At 41.4% G+C, this 16,832-nt stretch overlaps 1 protein-coding gene across 3 annotated transcripts in view; it reads left to right on the top strand.

The window, feature by feature from the left end:
* Window positions 1-16,832, top strand: part of ntng1a (netrin g1a) — a 108,346-nt gene that overhangs the window by 44,557 nt on the left and 46,957 nt on the right. For all 3 annotated transcript variants that reach the window (XM_080514885.1, XM_080514884.1, XM_080514886.1), the window contains exon 3: window positions 7,480-8,123. In XM_080514885.1, coding sequence (XP_080371011.1) covers window positions 7,480-8,123 — 644 coding nt within the window. The remainder of the gene's footprint in view (window positions 1-7,479; window positions 8,124-16,832) is intronic.

Genomic DNA, 16,832 nt, shown 5'->3' with positions numbered 1-16,832 from the left:
AATCTATTGTGGAACACAAGGTCTCATTAATGCAGCAGGGATGGCTTTAACTCCCAACCTCCCAGTCCCACACATGCACATATAGCCTCGTATACATACACACACCTTGCTGAAGGACAGATAGAAACCTGAGGGAAAGAACAAGGCAGACGTAAGGACAGAGATTAGACATTACTTGGTAGAAGGTGGGAGCGATTCTGCATTACCGGTGCAAAGAAGTTGTCTCGGATGATTGTGAAAAATCCGTACTTTTGCTGATTTCATGCAAAAGTAATATTAAACATAAAATATGCCAATGCTGGTCAAGTAACTGAAATAATTATATTTAACTATATTAAAGTACAGTATGATGATATTTTTTGTTGTATTAATGATGAGGGGAATAATTCAGATACTGTAGCTTTTATTTATGGCAAAATATCATGAAAGAAAATTGTGTTTTTATACCAGATATTGAAAACTGGAGCCAGCAAGAACTGCTTAGCTTTGGCATTGATATGTTCCGTGACCAGCTCCTTCCAGTCCCTCTCCATCTGTCTTTGTCTGACTGTTGTGACACAAGGACACCGGAGGAAGGATAGTTCTTGGTTGGGTGGATGCTGCTCAGCCAACTGCGGCTGTGTGTGTCTGAACCAGGGTATTTTTTATTTTTTTATTTTTGTCCAGTCTTCTAACATACATGAATATCAAGTTTTAGTAAGTCATTAAATTTATTTCTGTTAAAATCTATATTAAACGATTGACACCAGTCATCACTGAATGTTTCTAATAGAGTTGATTTCTTATTGAAAGTGAGCAAATTAAGTGTTGTAAAATCTCTACATTACTTCTGTTGTTGAGTCCAGTCTTGTGATGCCCACGAATAGCATAAGAAATAATTCATCCTTGTTCCTTATTCTTGATTGAGATGTGTAAATACATTTAATTTTCCTTTTTAATAGAGAAAATGCACAGTTCTACTTTCCTTTGTAAAAGGCACACAAGTTCACACTGATTGCCACACCAGTTACTCAGATATTGCGAGCACCTCTCAAAATTCTTTTGTGATTTAATTAATTTTCAATTTACTTCTAATAATACTGCGTCGGCACAAATAATAAACCCCACATGAAGCGGTTAATGAAACAAAACTACTTAGTATTGATTTTAGGCTCTTCAAATCTCTGAATGTTGAAGTCAGGGTGTTTCAGATCCAAAATGCTCTGCAACTCTTTAAATACAAATTTTTAATGGAGAAAATGTATTAAGCGATAAAAACAAGTTTCTATGTGCAGCAGGTAGAATGTGTGTCATGCTTGTTTTGAAGAGGGTCTCGGTGTCAGTAAAGAAAAGCTGTAATGAATTAAATGCCACTAAGAGGCAAAGTCTAAAATCTATTTTGCAGTTTTTGTTCATTCGGTAAAGAACAACTATTGAAACTCAAAAAGGAAATTGCAGGCTATAGTTATCGTTTGTCAATCACAAGCAATCAGAGTGTGTTTCGAAGTCCAATATCACATGAAAAATACAATTTCTAACTTTTTATCCTGTCTTATTGTTCTTTTTCCACTTGATTTTATCTAAATGAGAAGTTATAATGAAGTATTTTCAGTTTGTCTTTTCATCTGTACTCTTCCTGTAGATCAGTGTCAAATGTCTGATGACTCACCCTACACTCGAGGGTACTTACTAATTCCCTTAACTATTACTAATGCAAAAACAACTTCATGGGTATCTCTTCTTTGCACCAAATTCAGCACTTGCTTCGGGGTTTGGCTCTGAAAAAATATCAATCAAATCTGAAATGTGCACCTTCGAAGAGCTTCCACCAACAAAATGTACAGAAATCAAATATCACTCAGATATTGTCTGACAGCCACAGAGGTTAGAGAAACAAGCATGTGACCTGTATATTGCTGGTATATATCCCACATATTGATGGGTTTATTGAGCCTTTAAGGCCTTTAACCCTTCCCAACTGCTCCCTGGGCACTGCTCTTAGGATGTGTGGTTAAAGGATAAATATGAATAGGATGGGTTCAATGTGGAGAAATAATTTCCCCTTGGAATCAATAACTTTAGGCTTGTGATCATAGGAAGCAATGAAATGACTTTCCATCCATTTATCCTTCATAGCTGCAGAGAGATTAAGGTAAACTTTGAGTAGTTCACCTCCCCACAAAGGGTGTGAAGTGTAAGCAAATAACACTCAGCATTTCTTTTCCGTTAACTCATGTCATGTTTAAAGTGCTTCTTCCTTTTGGGTCACTTTTAAAATGAAAGGTGTTGGAAAAGTCTAAAATGAAATAAAAAAAGAGCAGAGGAAAAAGAAAAGATGAGGCAAGGTAGAAACGATAGAGTGCAGATTCAATTTGCCACCTGGGTTCCAAGTCTGGGACATCTGTCACACAAGCGGATTGCTTTGATTGGTGTGAGCCCATCCATCCAGATGGCTTGTCGGCAGTTAGTAAATTTATATTCCCCCAAGTCCCCTCTTCCATCAGCGGTTTCAGTGTGACCAGGCCAAGGCTGTCGGCCATCACGGTCATATCTTATTTTAACCCTAATAATCTGCTCTTCCCAGCTTCCCTGTCTGTATGTATGTGTCCTCCTATCAATTCACTGTTAGTCCTGCGTCCAGCTTCTGTGACTGCTGATCCGAGAACAGAAACCAATCAAGAAAATCTCTTTGTGTGAGAAAAACCTTTTCACAGAAGGCTGAAGGTCATCACTTGTTGTGATACAGGAGGGAGTGTGTCATTAGTCTTGTGGACCACAATGTGGAACATGCATTCAGATAGAGGATTCTGAATAGTGGTGAGAAATGTATTTACATATTCTTCAATGTCTCGGCGAATATAGAAATATGCATGGAGGGAGGGATGGATGGATGGATGATGGAAATAAAACAGAAAAATACACTAAGATAGCCTCTGCCTGAATGGAATTCAAATACATTTTGAACTTTTTTTTAAACATGTTCTATATTTTTCATCAGGTTTTTATCAATATAAAATGCTCTTCGTATTCTTTAAACTCAGTTTTCTCAGTCAAAATCAAATGATCTTGAAGTTCTCAGGGCCGTACTGTGGGGTAATGATTGACACTTTTATGTTTAGAATTTGTATGTTCTCCTTGTTCATGGCCTCCACATTCTCTGCTTTCCTCCCACAGTCCAGACACGTGTGTTTGGGGGGGGTAATTACAAAATAAATATTGCCCTTAAGAATGATTCTGTGTTTATAGTCAGCTGCGTTCGGTACCTTGTGAAGGAATATAGGAGACGAATGGGTGAATGGAATACCTTTTCAGTTAACTAGTTTGATTGACGCCAGATTCAACATCAGTATCGTAGTGCTGACAGTGACCGATTGTGTGCGATTGAACTGTGGCAGTTACAGGCTCTCAGGATAAGATGGAGAGACGTCACATCTCGAGATAAGTGGCCAAAAAAAATGTGCCTTGTTTGCAGGTTGGATGTCTTCAGATCTTGTCAAATGTTGCCTCGGAGTGCATCAGCAAATTGTTCCCTCTAACACGTGTAAAAGGCTTGTTTGGCAAAACAAGTGAAAAACACTTCCCCGTGACTGAAACACTACAAATAATGCCGGTCTGCGGAGTGCAGCTGAATGAGATTAGGCTAATTCATTATCCACTACGTTGCAGCACTGCTGATTTTTATTCCTCTAGTCAGTTGGTTAAATTAGCCTGAACAGTTTGACAATAATGGGGACGACGCCAAAGGAATTTAGAGCAGCTTCCTGATGATTTGTGAAATCCACCCACAGCCACATACTTGCTGATATATGAGCACCCACCTGCACACACACACTCACACACTCACACACACACACACACACACACACACACACACACACACACACACACACTCACACACACACACACACACACACACACACACACACACACACACACACACACACACACACACACACACACACACACACACACACACACACACACACACACACACACACACACACACACACACACACACACACACACACACACACACGGACACTTGCTCCCTCACACTATCGCTCCACATCACAATGCTAATAATCGGATTAAACTGCCGTGTTTTGGGCGCCTCTATGGCATCTCTATTAGTGCCAATTTACCATGACCTATCCACTCCGGCGACCTCGCAGTGGGCTTTGTAATAATCTGCTGTGGCTGCCTTCCCCCCCCCCCCACCGAGGCCACTTATCATCACATTGGGATTAATAGGAACATCTCGTGTAATTACAGAAATGCTGCTGTTGTCGTGCCGAGTGCTGTCAATTGTTTTAATGTGTGCCAAGCCATTAATTTCGATATCGGAGCCCTCAGTGGCCCCGTACAGTAAAACACAGGAGTCTGATATTGATTTTCATGAGGCCGTATACTCAGCGCTTTATCTCCTTGCTCTTCTCCAGCAGACCGGTGAAGGTATCGATCTTCATAAAGGCAGTATTTTGTTGTTAGGCGGGAAGCGGGGGAGACGGTAATGAAAGGTTCTTAACCTGTGTGTTCGGGGGGGAGGGGGGGTCACTGGACCACTGGCCAGGCCTGCCAGGTGCTACGCACAGCAGATTTTCAGTGGCTCGGCCACAGGGATCGATAGGGATACATCTTTGTCTGATTACAGGGATGTACTGGTGGGCACGGCAGTGTGTGTGCATGAATGTGTGTGTAACAGCTCTCGCTGACCATCACTTCTGCCTTATTAGAAGAGTTTAACCTCAGATTCAATATAATTACTGTCATGAACACACCAAGAACTGCGTTCAGCTTTTTCTCTTACAAGGCTTCACATGTTGTAGGTCATAATGTGACTTTTCTATTAAAGGTAAAAAAAAAAAAAAAACACTACCTTTCTCTGGGCTGAAGGTGACATATGACATTTTATGGTTATATATAAACTAAACGTTTTTTTTTTTTTTTTTTTTAATATTGAGTATGCTTTAGTTTTTCAACAACTTATGTAAATTATATTTTTAGGTCTTAATAGTGAGATGAAATTTATTTGACTAATCTGACACTTCAGTCTTTGCTGTTTACTTATGAATTAAATTCACATCTGCAATAAAAGTCATGTAATTATCCACAATGTAACACACATATCAAGTGCTTTTGCTTTTTAGAGCGTTAAAGTGATGAAGATTTTTCTTTATAACTGAGTTTGTGTATAGAAGGAATTCATTTCTAATAATGTTTTTTTAGGGACTTTTTTAAGATTTACATCTTTATATCTGAATTATGATATTAAGAAACAAAAATGTATAAAAGAGGTAGGAGACACAATGACTGTTGTGTACATCTCATTATCATTACTGCTGGACATGACATACCTTGAAAACTCAAAAAGCCACCAAAAAGCATAGAAATAGAGCTTTGCATTCACATGTCACCATCCCATCACAGACACGATCTACCAGCTTGCTGAGTGTCATTTGTTGACAATTCTACAGTCATAAAATCTAAAGCTATCAATACATTGTAAATGCAAGGGAAAAGATAAATATTCCCACCAATAAAGAGTACAATTATGAATATGCATCTTCTCTTCTAAATTTAGATCTAAATTTATATTTCAAAGGGGGCACTCTACCTTCAATATTGTGTCTTCCTCCCTGAATGAACGTTCCCAACAAGCCGCCACAATGCTGTCAACCGTCCCGCATGCCAAGTGTGTTTTTTAGAGACTGTCCACACCCCCTAAGCACGCATAACTGTCGCTGATGAGTTATTACACATCTGTCTGTGGATACACAGTGCACCAGATGCTGCAGTTAATGGCACACCTAACCTCCCACCATGAGATGGTATACTAAAATCTAAGTGGAATTTTCCACCGCCAGCCTGCCTTGGTTCTTTAACCCCCCCCAACCACTGCTGTTCAGTGTCGGGGGGGGGGGGGGGGGGGGGAAGCCTGCAGGGGATCGTCCAGACAGGATATTAATGGGGCCCTCCAACAGTCAGAAGCCCTGACAGAGCCCTGTTTCATTGTCACCTTGCCTTGGAGGACAGAGAGAAACTTGCAAAGCTTATTAGCAGAATGGCGCCGCTTCTCTCTCTAACTTAGTCGATCTCTGCCTCGCTGCTTCGTTAGACTGTCTTACATCAGTCGCCTGCTCCGCTTGCTGTTTCCACATCACTTTGCCGCACTTTCCCCCTCCACACACACACACACACACACACACACACACACACACACACACACACACACACACACACACACACACACACACACACACACTCGCAGGGTGACATCTTCCACCTAATCAAGTAGTGGATTATCTTGTCCTGATAAATTGGAGCTTGTAGCACTTGAAAGGTCCTCGTGGAGGAGTGCCTCCTCCCCCTGACAGCTAGATCGAGCCCCCAGGGAGCAAAGAGAGAGAACATTGCCTGGTAATGATTTGTGGTAAATCGGACAAATGTTTTTGGAAAGACCTCTTTCAAGCTTTGGGACTGATGAATTTACAGCTTGCGAGGAGAATCTGAAAACTGCAAGAGAAATTCCGAGTTAAGAGAGCAACGTGACTGTTTTTCTAGCTTGAACTTAACACAACATTAAAAGCCTACCAACATTTGAGATGCTCGTTTTGGGAGTGAAAATCCTGTGTTGGTTAATCAAGTTGTACGAAGCGATACTTGCCTGTATTTTTCTGCACTTTTGTAAAGTATTCTCATGAAATCAATTAACGCAATTGATTTGTTTTCACATAGAGCGTACTGTTTATATGACTCCAACACTGGCAGGCAGGGGATTGTTGACATCTTACAGACTGTGAATGACATGACATGATATTTGGAGTTGTCGTGTGCCAATGCAATAAAATCACTCTGATGACAAGTTAACGGAGGAGTTGTCAGATCTTTAAAAATAAATCCGTGACAAAAGGCTTTGCAGCTTCAGATGTTCTGATGTGAATTCACGGCTTTAAAAAAAAAACAAACCCAAATACAAAACTTTGCTAATGAGGTGTTTGGATTTGAGACCTAAGAGGCCTTTCTCACACTGAGGTCTCTTAACCCCACAAGCCCAAGACTATTTTCCACCTGAAGAAATATCCTCAAAATTCAGTCAGAAATATCATCAACTGGAGGCCAAACTTAAGCTTGGGTTCTATAGATAAGAAACACTTGAGACTTTGGAAGAGTTTGAGTTCCAATATGTCCGTACTTGTCAAGTCTATGGAGGATTTCAACAACTTTTCAGCTTTAGTTTCACCTAATAACAATCATTTAAGGTGTTTATGTGCCAAAGTTATTAAACAGAGATGTTAAAATAGAAATCCATCATGTTATACCAATTTTAGCAATAGTCTTACCCAGCATCCTCAAGGATCTTGCTATGAGCTGCATCTTAAATTACATTTTACTGTGATCAGGTGAAAATGACCTCCTCCTTTATTTTATCTTGGTACAGCTAACAGTTCTTCATTCCTTCCTCTTCTTCTCCTTTTCTTCCTCTGCTCTCTTTCTGTGCAGGAGAATCCTTACATGTGTAACAATGAATGTGATGCCAGCACGGAGGAGCTGGCCCACCCTCCAGAGCTCATGTTTGACATCGAGGGCCGTAATCCCACAACCTTCTGGCAGTCCACCTCCTGGAAGAAGTACCCCAAGGCGCTCCTCGTCAACATCACACTATCTTGGAACAAGACCATTGAGCTGACTGATGACATCGTCCTCACCTTCGAGTCAGGCCGGCCAGAACAGATGGTCCTCGAAAAATCGCTGGATTACGGGCGGACCTGGCAGCCGTACCAGTTTTACGCCACCGACTGCCTGGACGCCTTCACAATGGAGCCCAAAACAGCGCAGGACCTGACTCAGCACACCCTGCTGGACATCATCTGCACAGAGGAGTACTCCCGAGGATACGTGTGGAAGTATGACAAAACTGTGCGCTTTGAGATCAAGGACCGCTTTGCACTGTTCGCCGGACCTCGGCTCCACAACATGGCCTCGCTTTACGGACAGCTGGACACAACCAAGAACCTGCGGGACTTCTTCACCATAACCGACCTGAGAGTCCGCCTGCTCCGGCCTGCCACGGGAGCTACCATGGTGGATGAGAACAACCTGTCCAGATACTTCTATGCCATTTCCGACATCAAAGTTCAGGGCAGGTAAGTCACAAGCTCTTCTCAGCTTATGGGGTTGATTTAACATTTGGTTTCCAATTGAGAAAATGTTAACTGAACCAGTATATTGCACATTTTATGCGTGGACCTGGAACCAGCCAACTGAAGTGGAGAAAATAGAGTTTCCTGATACAGTTTGGGGGTTCCTGTCAGGTTGATCGAGCAATGATCAGTCGTATCTCAAAAAAACAACAAAAATTTGGTGGCTTAATAAATCAGCAATGTTCTACACAAATGTTGTGACCACAGTACAGGTGCCTAACGGTGGAGAAAAATGTGTTTACCGTTAACTATTGTTTCCAATTAGTGACAGTGGATCTATAATGATGTGCAAGGTTCACTCGTTGTCAGCATGTCTTAATTAACCGAGCTGCTCACGCTTTGCTGAGGCACTCTATTTTGGACACCAAATTCACTCAGCTGTCTATTAGTCCGTGGAAGGCACTGGATGTAGCATTGCAGCCGTCAGGTCACTGCACGTCGTAATTGGCACTTGATTTACAGATTCCACAGAGGGTCATATAACATGAAAACAAGATGCCATTATACTGTTAGCAGAAAGACCGACAAAAGCTTCCCCCGCTTTCTGACGCTACTACAAGAGTCACTGGGGCATAGTCTTAAGTGAATCTGTTTTACACTGTGCGGTTTCCCATTTTAACAGATGTGAACGTGGTTACGGGGGGTGAAGGAATGGAGATTTAATTACTCTTGTTTTGCTCTTTGCACATGAGAGAACCATTGTATTGAAACGTGGAGTACTCGAACGTCACTGCAATCTGAGGGAATGGTTAGAAGCGTGGAAGACGGGCTGCTCGGAGATGGGCGTGTGGAGACGAGTACAGATAGGGAAACTAGCAGTTGTGTCTCAGCAGTTGAAGATTACTTTTCATTACCAAGGCAGTTGTGTGGAAAAACTGAAACACCAGACAGCAGCTGCTGTCATCCCCACCCGACACTGATTGATACATAATTATAGTGTAATATGTTTGCTGCTGTCTCATTATTTGCATTAATATTGTCAAAGGCCCTCAAGCAATGTAATGAATCTCTAATTTGTTGGTTTTCTTAATATGCCATTAAAAGAAAGTACAACCACCGGACACATCACTCCAATGCACAGTAAATGGTCAGGCACCCTTGAGCAAAAGGGGCTATGATAATGAATGTCTCACTCGGAAATGGAATTTTTGACTTTTCCCGTGATTGAGAAGGTCATTCAGCAAAAATAACTGGAGGGAATTCGCCAACACAAAAGAGCCGGACAGGGCATCTATTCAGCACATACTGAAACAAAGAATGCTGTCACATACACAGATTATTTATTCGATCTGACTAATCATGACCCAACTCATTCATCCCTATGGGGCTGTAGATTTGAGCGATGGCTTTGCGGTACCATTGGGCCGCGGTCGTTTACCAGCCTGCTGTTTTTAGAGTGACGCTCGCTTGAGAAATGTTCCCCACTGTTTACCAAAGGTAACACACAGTTCATCCATAATGAGATACACTCTACACAGAAAGGATTCACCCCCCCCCCCCCCCCCCCCTCCTGTGGCGAATCACTGCTCAGCCCCTTTCTCCATGCGTCGAATACGAGACATAAGCTCCTTAACCCCTCGAATACAGTTGTGTGAGACTCGCCGAGAGACATTTTGCAGGGGCAGTGAGAGTGAATCCGGCATATTTCACTGTGCTGGCCTGAGTTACCATCCGCCGGGATCAGGAGGGAGAGTGTGTGTGTGGATGGAAATACAGTAGTGCAGCTTCTCACTGCTTGCTGCAACAGGGTGTGAAAAACAAAGAAAGGAACCGAAGCTCTTTGCCAAAGTAGGTCAACCTAGAAAAGAAAGGAGAAGCACTTTTTTTTTTTTTGTGCGCAGAAGTAGTCCTCCTTGCATCTGTAACAAGTTGTTACAAGGAAGCCTGAAGTATCATGCATGACCATTCCATTATGGCTGATTACTGGGAAGGACCAGACCGAAGGCGCAAGGAGGAGAAAAAATCGATATAGAGGATTTCAAATCAGACCAGGCATGGTGCTGTGAGATGGTTGTGAACAATGCATACTGGCTGGTGACTTAAATGAATTTGACACCCTCATTGTTTCTGTGCATCTGCAGTACAGATGTGCGGAGAAGGAAAGCACAGAGAGTTGGGAGGATTTTCTAATTATCCACCGTGTGACTTTGAAATAATTGCTCTGGCTCGTGCTTTACAGTAACTATAGCCTGCAATTCCTTTTCCAACTGTGTCGTCTTCCCCCACCCAAAGCCCACCCTGCACCCCTCCCCTCCCGCCTGCCTGTGATCAATATGGTGTAATTAAACCTGAAGAAGATTCAGGCGAGTAAAGGAGCTCTTTCTCGCTCTCAGATCGTCTTCTCTTGTGCTGTCTGTCTCAATTCATTTCTCTTTTTCTAATGGTCTTTGTGTTCCAGGATTAGTGTATGTAGATAATTATAAGCTCAGTTTAAACACCATAAACCTACAGATAAACTTACCACCAAACCATAAAAGCAATAGGAAAACATGTCGATGGAGGTTATTTTTTCTAATCACAACTGTTGTTTTTAATTGGGAAAATCTATCAAGAGAATCTTTTTTTTTTTTTTTTTTTTTTTTTTAAGTAACCTTTGATTCCAGAATCAAATTGTTCTATGCTCTATTAGTTTCAAACCTGTCCCCCTTATCATCAACAACATATCCAGGTTGTTTCTTGCTTCATTGAACTTCTGGCAGTATAAAGAACATTTGTTTTGCAAATCCGCCCTTGCCTCTCTTGCCCCTGCGGTACTTGTCATTCACTTGCTGAAGCATATACCGTGTGTGCTATGGGATATTGCTGGAGAATGGGGAAATAACCTCGGGGTCCACAGTCACACTTTCTGCAGAGCAGACAAGTACTTCTTTTAAAAGAAGCAAACTGGTTATTTGAAACACTAACCTTCTTTGTTCTGGGCCCCCTTCAGCCTAATGTAAGGAAAGCCTCAATGATGATCAAGCAACGTATTCAACTATTGCTCCGGTTCAGTCATAGCTTTAATTCTGGAAAGATCATTTGGAAATGTGAAATGGGCTCCACTTGGTGTCTTCATCTACTTGTTACACATCCTGATAATAATGCCAGAATGGACCCAAAATTCATCACATTTACATTCAAACAATTTTCATGTTGTTTTTTTTCTGATAAACCAGTGAAAGTAATTCACTTTAGACGACCTTCACAAGAGTTTGATTTAAGAAAAAATGTTTTGTTATTTTTTTAATGTTCATGTGAGTTTGTTTGTCCACCAGTATTCAGCTTAATTCTAATGTTTGGACAAATAAAATATCAGATATGAAGGGTTCATGGTCTTTCTGTCTGGGGGACTCCAAGGTGGGAAAAAAGAAAAGAAAAGTTGTGAATCACAAGCTTAACACATGTAATGGGTTGGAAAATATGATTTCATGTGAGCTATTGTTGGTGCAATGTAAAAACAAATCAGTGTCTTCTGGTAATTTTGCTGGCACTATATCAGTTTTATTATAGGAAGACTGTTTCATTGTGTTTACAGTAAACCATTGATCGTAGTGTTTTGCCAACCGCATTATTATTCGCTGTCAGAAGAAACGGCTTCAGAAATGTAATAATGTGGTCTATGGGCTGCATGAGGGAGCTCAGGCATGACTCACTCAAACCTGTTATCAACCCGCCTCTGGTGAGGTTAGAGTCGGGGTGTTGTGGATCATGTTGATGCCAGATTTTGAGAGGGTGTAGGAATGGAATATAGTGGTGTTGCATTGATTTCTAACTTATTTTCTTGCAACGATCCATTGTGTAAGACAAGTGCAGTGGAAGAGTTGTAGTAAGTTTACATTGATCAGAGAAAAATGTGTTTTTGGGCACATTAGTCATTTTAATAATTGCATTTTGTGTAAAACAAGAAGTCGACAGTTGTGTTTTTATTGCAATGTTGTGCATTATTGAGGATGAATCATCACTAAGGGAATGTCACTGCTGTATTATATTTCTGCATCAAACCCACAGTACTATAACAAACTGGCACGGCACCCAGTGGTGCAATAAAGGGAAGTCTTTGATGTTAAAAAAATAAAAAATAAAAAATACACCATCTGTAAAGGATTAGATACTTCATCTCTCTCACAATGCACGGGTCACAGTATTGGTGCATCCTAATTGCTGTGTAGTTTTGTGCATGTGTGCTCCGGATGCAGCTGTTCCAACTACAGATCAGCAATTTGGTGAGTGATGGCTCCATTGGAACTCCCCAAAGGGAGGAACAAACAAAAAGTCGATCTGCTTCTGTTCTCTCTCTCTCTCTCACCCCCCCCCCCCCCCCCCCCCCTCTCTCTCTCTTCCTCCACAGTGCTGGGCTTGCTCTTAGACCTGCCTGTAGTAGACAGATAATCTATTTGTGCTAATTTCATGTTTCTTACTGCCCACTTCCCCCTTGAATAAGTCATTCTCCTTGTCTCCCCTCCTTAGTCCTTCTCTCTCTCTTGCTCTCTTTGCTCGCTCTCTCTATCCGTGCTACCATAAGCATCTATTTACCTCGTGCTGCGCTCTGCATTTCAGCCTTATTTCTCGAATCAGCAGTCTGCAGTAGTCATTGTGTGGGAGAATGCCGCCTTTGTGGGACAGGCCAAGCGACTGGTCCAGATAACTCGGACCATCTGTTAACATCCACGCCACATGTTAGTTTAATGGCTGTAATCAAATGACCCAACAGCCTTTTTGTTAGTCCAGCAGAAATGAGTTAAGAGAGCTATTTCCGGAGTCAATGAGGCTGTAAGTCAAAATGTGTAATATACGTCTCTGCTGATGACAGCGAGGGGTACAGGGGTGACCCATTAACCAGGATGCAGGGAAATAGTGATGCGGCTGCCACTCACAGGCCAGAGTCATTATGGGAAGGGTTTGTGCACATCCGTCAATCTGTCACTTGGCTGTTCACAGTTCCAACTATTGAACTGGTCGAGTTTACACAAAGAGGGTAGGCCAAAAGAATGTTTTCTCTTATCAGTCAGTCTGTTCTTAATAGTATTTTATATCGCGCTGCTGACAGCTATTAAACTTTAATTTCATAGTACTTGTTATGCATGTACATTACAGATGATTGTCAGCGATAATAAGACAAAAAAAAGTAAATACACGCCAAGAAATGTTAGAGAGAATATTTTGAAATTGATCAAAATAAACTTGTAGATAAAAAATACTATTATCGCATGATACAGTTTGATTTGCATTGCATGAGGCAATGCAGCAATATCAGGTCGCGAATCATGTTTTTCTTTAATGCACTGCTTGCACTCAGTGTTGAGCTTTGGCCTTGTCCCTTACAGACAGAGACTTGTACAAATTATCTCAGTCCTTTAATAATATTAAATGGTGTAGATGGATCTTTGGAATTTCATGTTGAGGAAATGTTGTGATAAATGGTTCAGCATGTCCAGGAATCAGTTTTATCCAGTGGCCACCAACAACACCGCAGAGTTAAGCCCTGTTCAAAGGGTCAACAGATAGATTTGAGATGTTGTGATTTAACAGGCCACTCGCAGGCGGCTTATGAGACAAAGGACCCCTGGGAGCGTCCACGTAAACCCTGTGAACATCCATTTAATAGAAAGCCTTGACACTTTGATGGAATTGCTAACAACTCACTGACATCACAGGAGGTCCTGACGAAACCAATCTTTTTTTTTGTAAGTTTCAGAAACACTTTTCACAGTATTTTACAAGCTCATATATATAATATATAATTAAAAAAAATTTATTTTTCTTCGCTGCTCTGGTTTACTCACCTTCTTACTTCAAAGTGTGCAGGTAAAGATTTCTGGATGGATTTTTTTTGGGGGGGGTGTTGTTGGGCTGCGTGTTTTGAATTGGTGAGCATCATGTGCTTTTCTGTCTATGTCGGTCTGCAGAGAGATGAAGTGCAGGGTGGTTGATGATTTGGTGTAGTTCTTACTGTTTCTCTTTGAAGGTTCATGTTTACCTTAGAAGATTTTGTAACTTTGTTATGAGATCTGCTCCTCCGTCTTCAACTGGCTTAAAATGAGATGGCAGTGTGAACATTCCTGTAAAGAGGACTGAGAATTTTGAAAAAGTCCCATCCCGTCACTGTGTAAACAGTTACTGGAAGATCTCAGCCAACTTCCAACTTATTCCTACTTCCATCAAAAACCAACATCACTCCTGTCTTCTATCCAGGCCATTTCTTTCCCTCCTGCCTTTGATGTTCCTTCTTTGGGTTCACGCTCCTGCTTTAGTTTCCCAGCTCCAGGAGCTCAAAAGACACTTCTATCCATCCGAGCGGAAACTTTCTGTGTGTCTTCTGCTTCTGTTGGAAGACTGCTTCAGAAGGCTTTCAGATCCTTGGAAAGTGTGGAGGCTGGACACAAGTGGGTTTGGCCAACGGAATATCTTTGGACGACCCTCAGGCTGCGCAGAGACAGGAACAAGTTAGCAAACAGATATATCATCCATATTACCACGTGCATTTCCCCCTTTTTAGTTTGCATCTGCTTTGACATCTCCCTCTTTAAGACACATTGTTTAAAATACTTAAATGTGTTTCCAGCGCTTTCACTTGTGTTAGGTATTTGCTATTCACAGTCATTCACTCAAACATGTGACCATGTTGAGCCAGCTGTCGGGGCGTGCGCCTATGTGAGCAGTATTAATATAGAAGCTGGCGTCCCCTATCCAATTAAATAGAGATTCCCAGCTGCAACAACTTCCCTCCCCAAGCAATGCACATGTGAACTGTGAGGGTAAAGGAGAAAAAAAAACAAAAAACATTGCAAGGGCAGATTTATTTGGCCACATCAGACAGTTGTCACCACGTCCATGTCCTCCGTGACAATGGACACATTTTTGAACAGTGGTACAAAAATACACTGCGTGGTGATAGTTTACCTGTCAATCAAGTCTGGATTCAGACGCTTAATTAGCCTCTGTTAAGAAGAGAGTTTTCAGCCCTGCCAGTGGCATTGGTCTATTTGGGATCTTGACCCTTGGCTGGAAGGATGAACCATCTTTGGTCGAGAAGGAAATATCTATTAAAAGAAAATATATATATAAAAAAAAAAAACAATGACCACATGATCACCCAGCACATGAGTGTGATTTTATTCACTGGTTTTAATACTTGCACCATCCATGGTATTTTAGTTTTATGGCTAAATATATTTTCAAGAAAAGTAAAATATTGTATAAGGCAGTGTTTCATAAACCTGGTCATCAGGGCCCAATATCCTTCATGTTTTCCTCCCATCTTTCTGCTTTAGCACAGCACTCCAGATTCAAATGAATTGGTTGTTATCAGGCTTGATCATCACTCATTTATTTTAACCAGGCCTTTAAGCCCTGCATTGAGAAACAGTGATACAAGGTATTCAATTCTTCAAAGTTTGATTTTAAGAATAGGCTTTCCCCACACTGCCTTCCACGCTCACATACAAATGATGGGCTGAAAGAAGGATGGATTTTGACTGCTTAGTCTCTGTTTGCTGAATTGCCCTTTTCCAAAGACAATCCAGCTTAAACCTATTGTACTGTACTTTCATAAGGTCCCTGCTATTTCTCTTTTATAAGAATAGATTTTTTTTTAACACAAACAACAGTGTTTGCTTCCTGCTGCTCCCTGTCTGAATGAAGAAACTGCAGCTGAAGCGGTGTTTATAAAGAAGGCTGCTTATAGAAATCTCTGTAGGCGTAGTTTGTGTGAGGAAAAGGAGCCAGGTGAAAGTGGCAATTTTGTGCTTCAGAGAGAAATAATGCTTTAAAATTACAGTTTGATTTTTGAAGCAGGTTAAAGATTACTTGTGTGAAAAGTGGCAGTCCAAACCAGGGTCGGTGGTAGGATACACGATATGTTTCCTGAACTTTAAACAAACAACTTTTATTTTGTTCTACTGGATGGATGGATGGATGGATGGATGGATGGATGGATGGATGGATGGATGAACTCTTGGAGAAACTATCTCTGCACTTTGTGAAATGATAACATTCAGGACTGACATTGTAGAACTGTTTGTGTTTGTGTGATGACTTTCCTGTCTGAAACAAAACAAAGAAAAGTTGTTAGTAAATAATACAAAGCATACAAGAATTGTGTCCCATCAGTTCAGTTGCACTAGTTCTTGTCCGTGTAACATCGCATTTTTATCTTATGACTATAAGATTAAAATAAAGTCCACTGGGAGATTTATGTACAAATAAAATCAAATGATAAGCCACTATATCAATGACATTGGACACCTCAGAAGGTGCATGAGCCAATCCCTTCATATTTATCACAGGCGAGAGGAATCAACCAAGTCCAGAGATATGAGGAGCAAAGCAATGGGTGACATGAGAGATTTTATCATCGGAGATGAGAACAGGAGGCACCTTCGCCTCAACAAATCCCTCTCTCCTTCTCGGAGATGAAGCTAGATTTATTTTTCACTCTATACGACGAAGTTTACTCTTGAACTCGATACGACACGGCTTGTTTTCCAGAGTGCCGCATTGCTGATAATGCAGATCCCGTACCGATTTGTCTCTCAATGGGTTTGCCATTATTAGTGGACAGCGCGGACAACAAATTGAATTTATGTCTCGGCGTGGAAGACTGCACTTCTGATGTGACCTGCGTGACGAGACAATTCATGCTTCACTGGTGGACTGTAAATGGGACGTGGCAGC

This window comes from Blennius ocellaris (genome assembly GCF_963422515.1).
Source record: "Blennius ocellaris genome assembly, chromosome: 19".
Classification (NCBI taxonomy): domain Eukaryota; kingdom Metazoa; phylum Chordata; class Actinopteri; order Blenniiformes; family Blenniidae; genus Blennius; species Blennius ocellaris.
The sequence above is the reverse complement of the archived record's forward strand: the minus strand, read 5'-3'. Positions and strand labels throughout refer to the sequence as shown.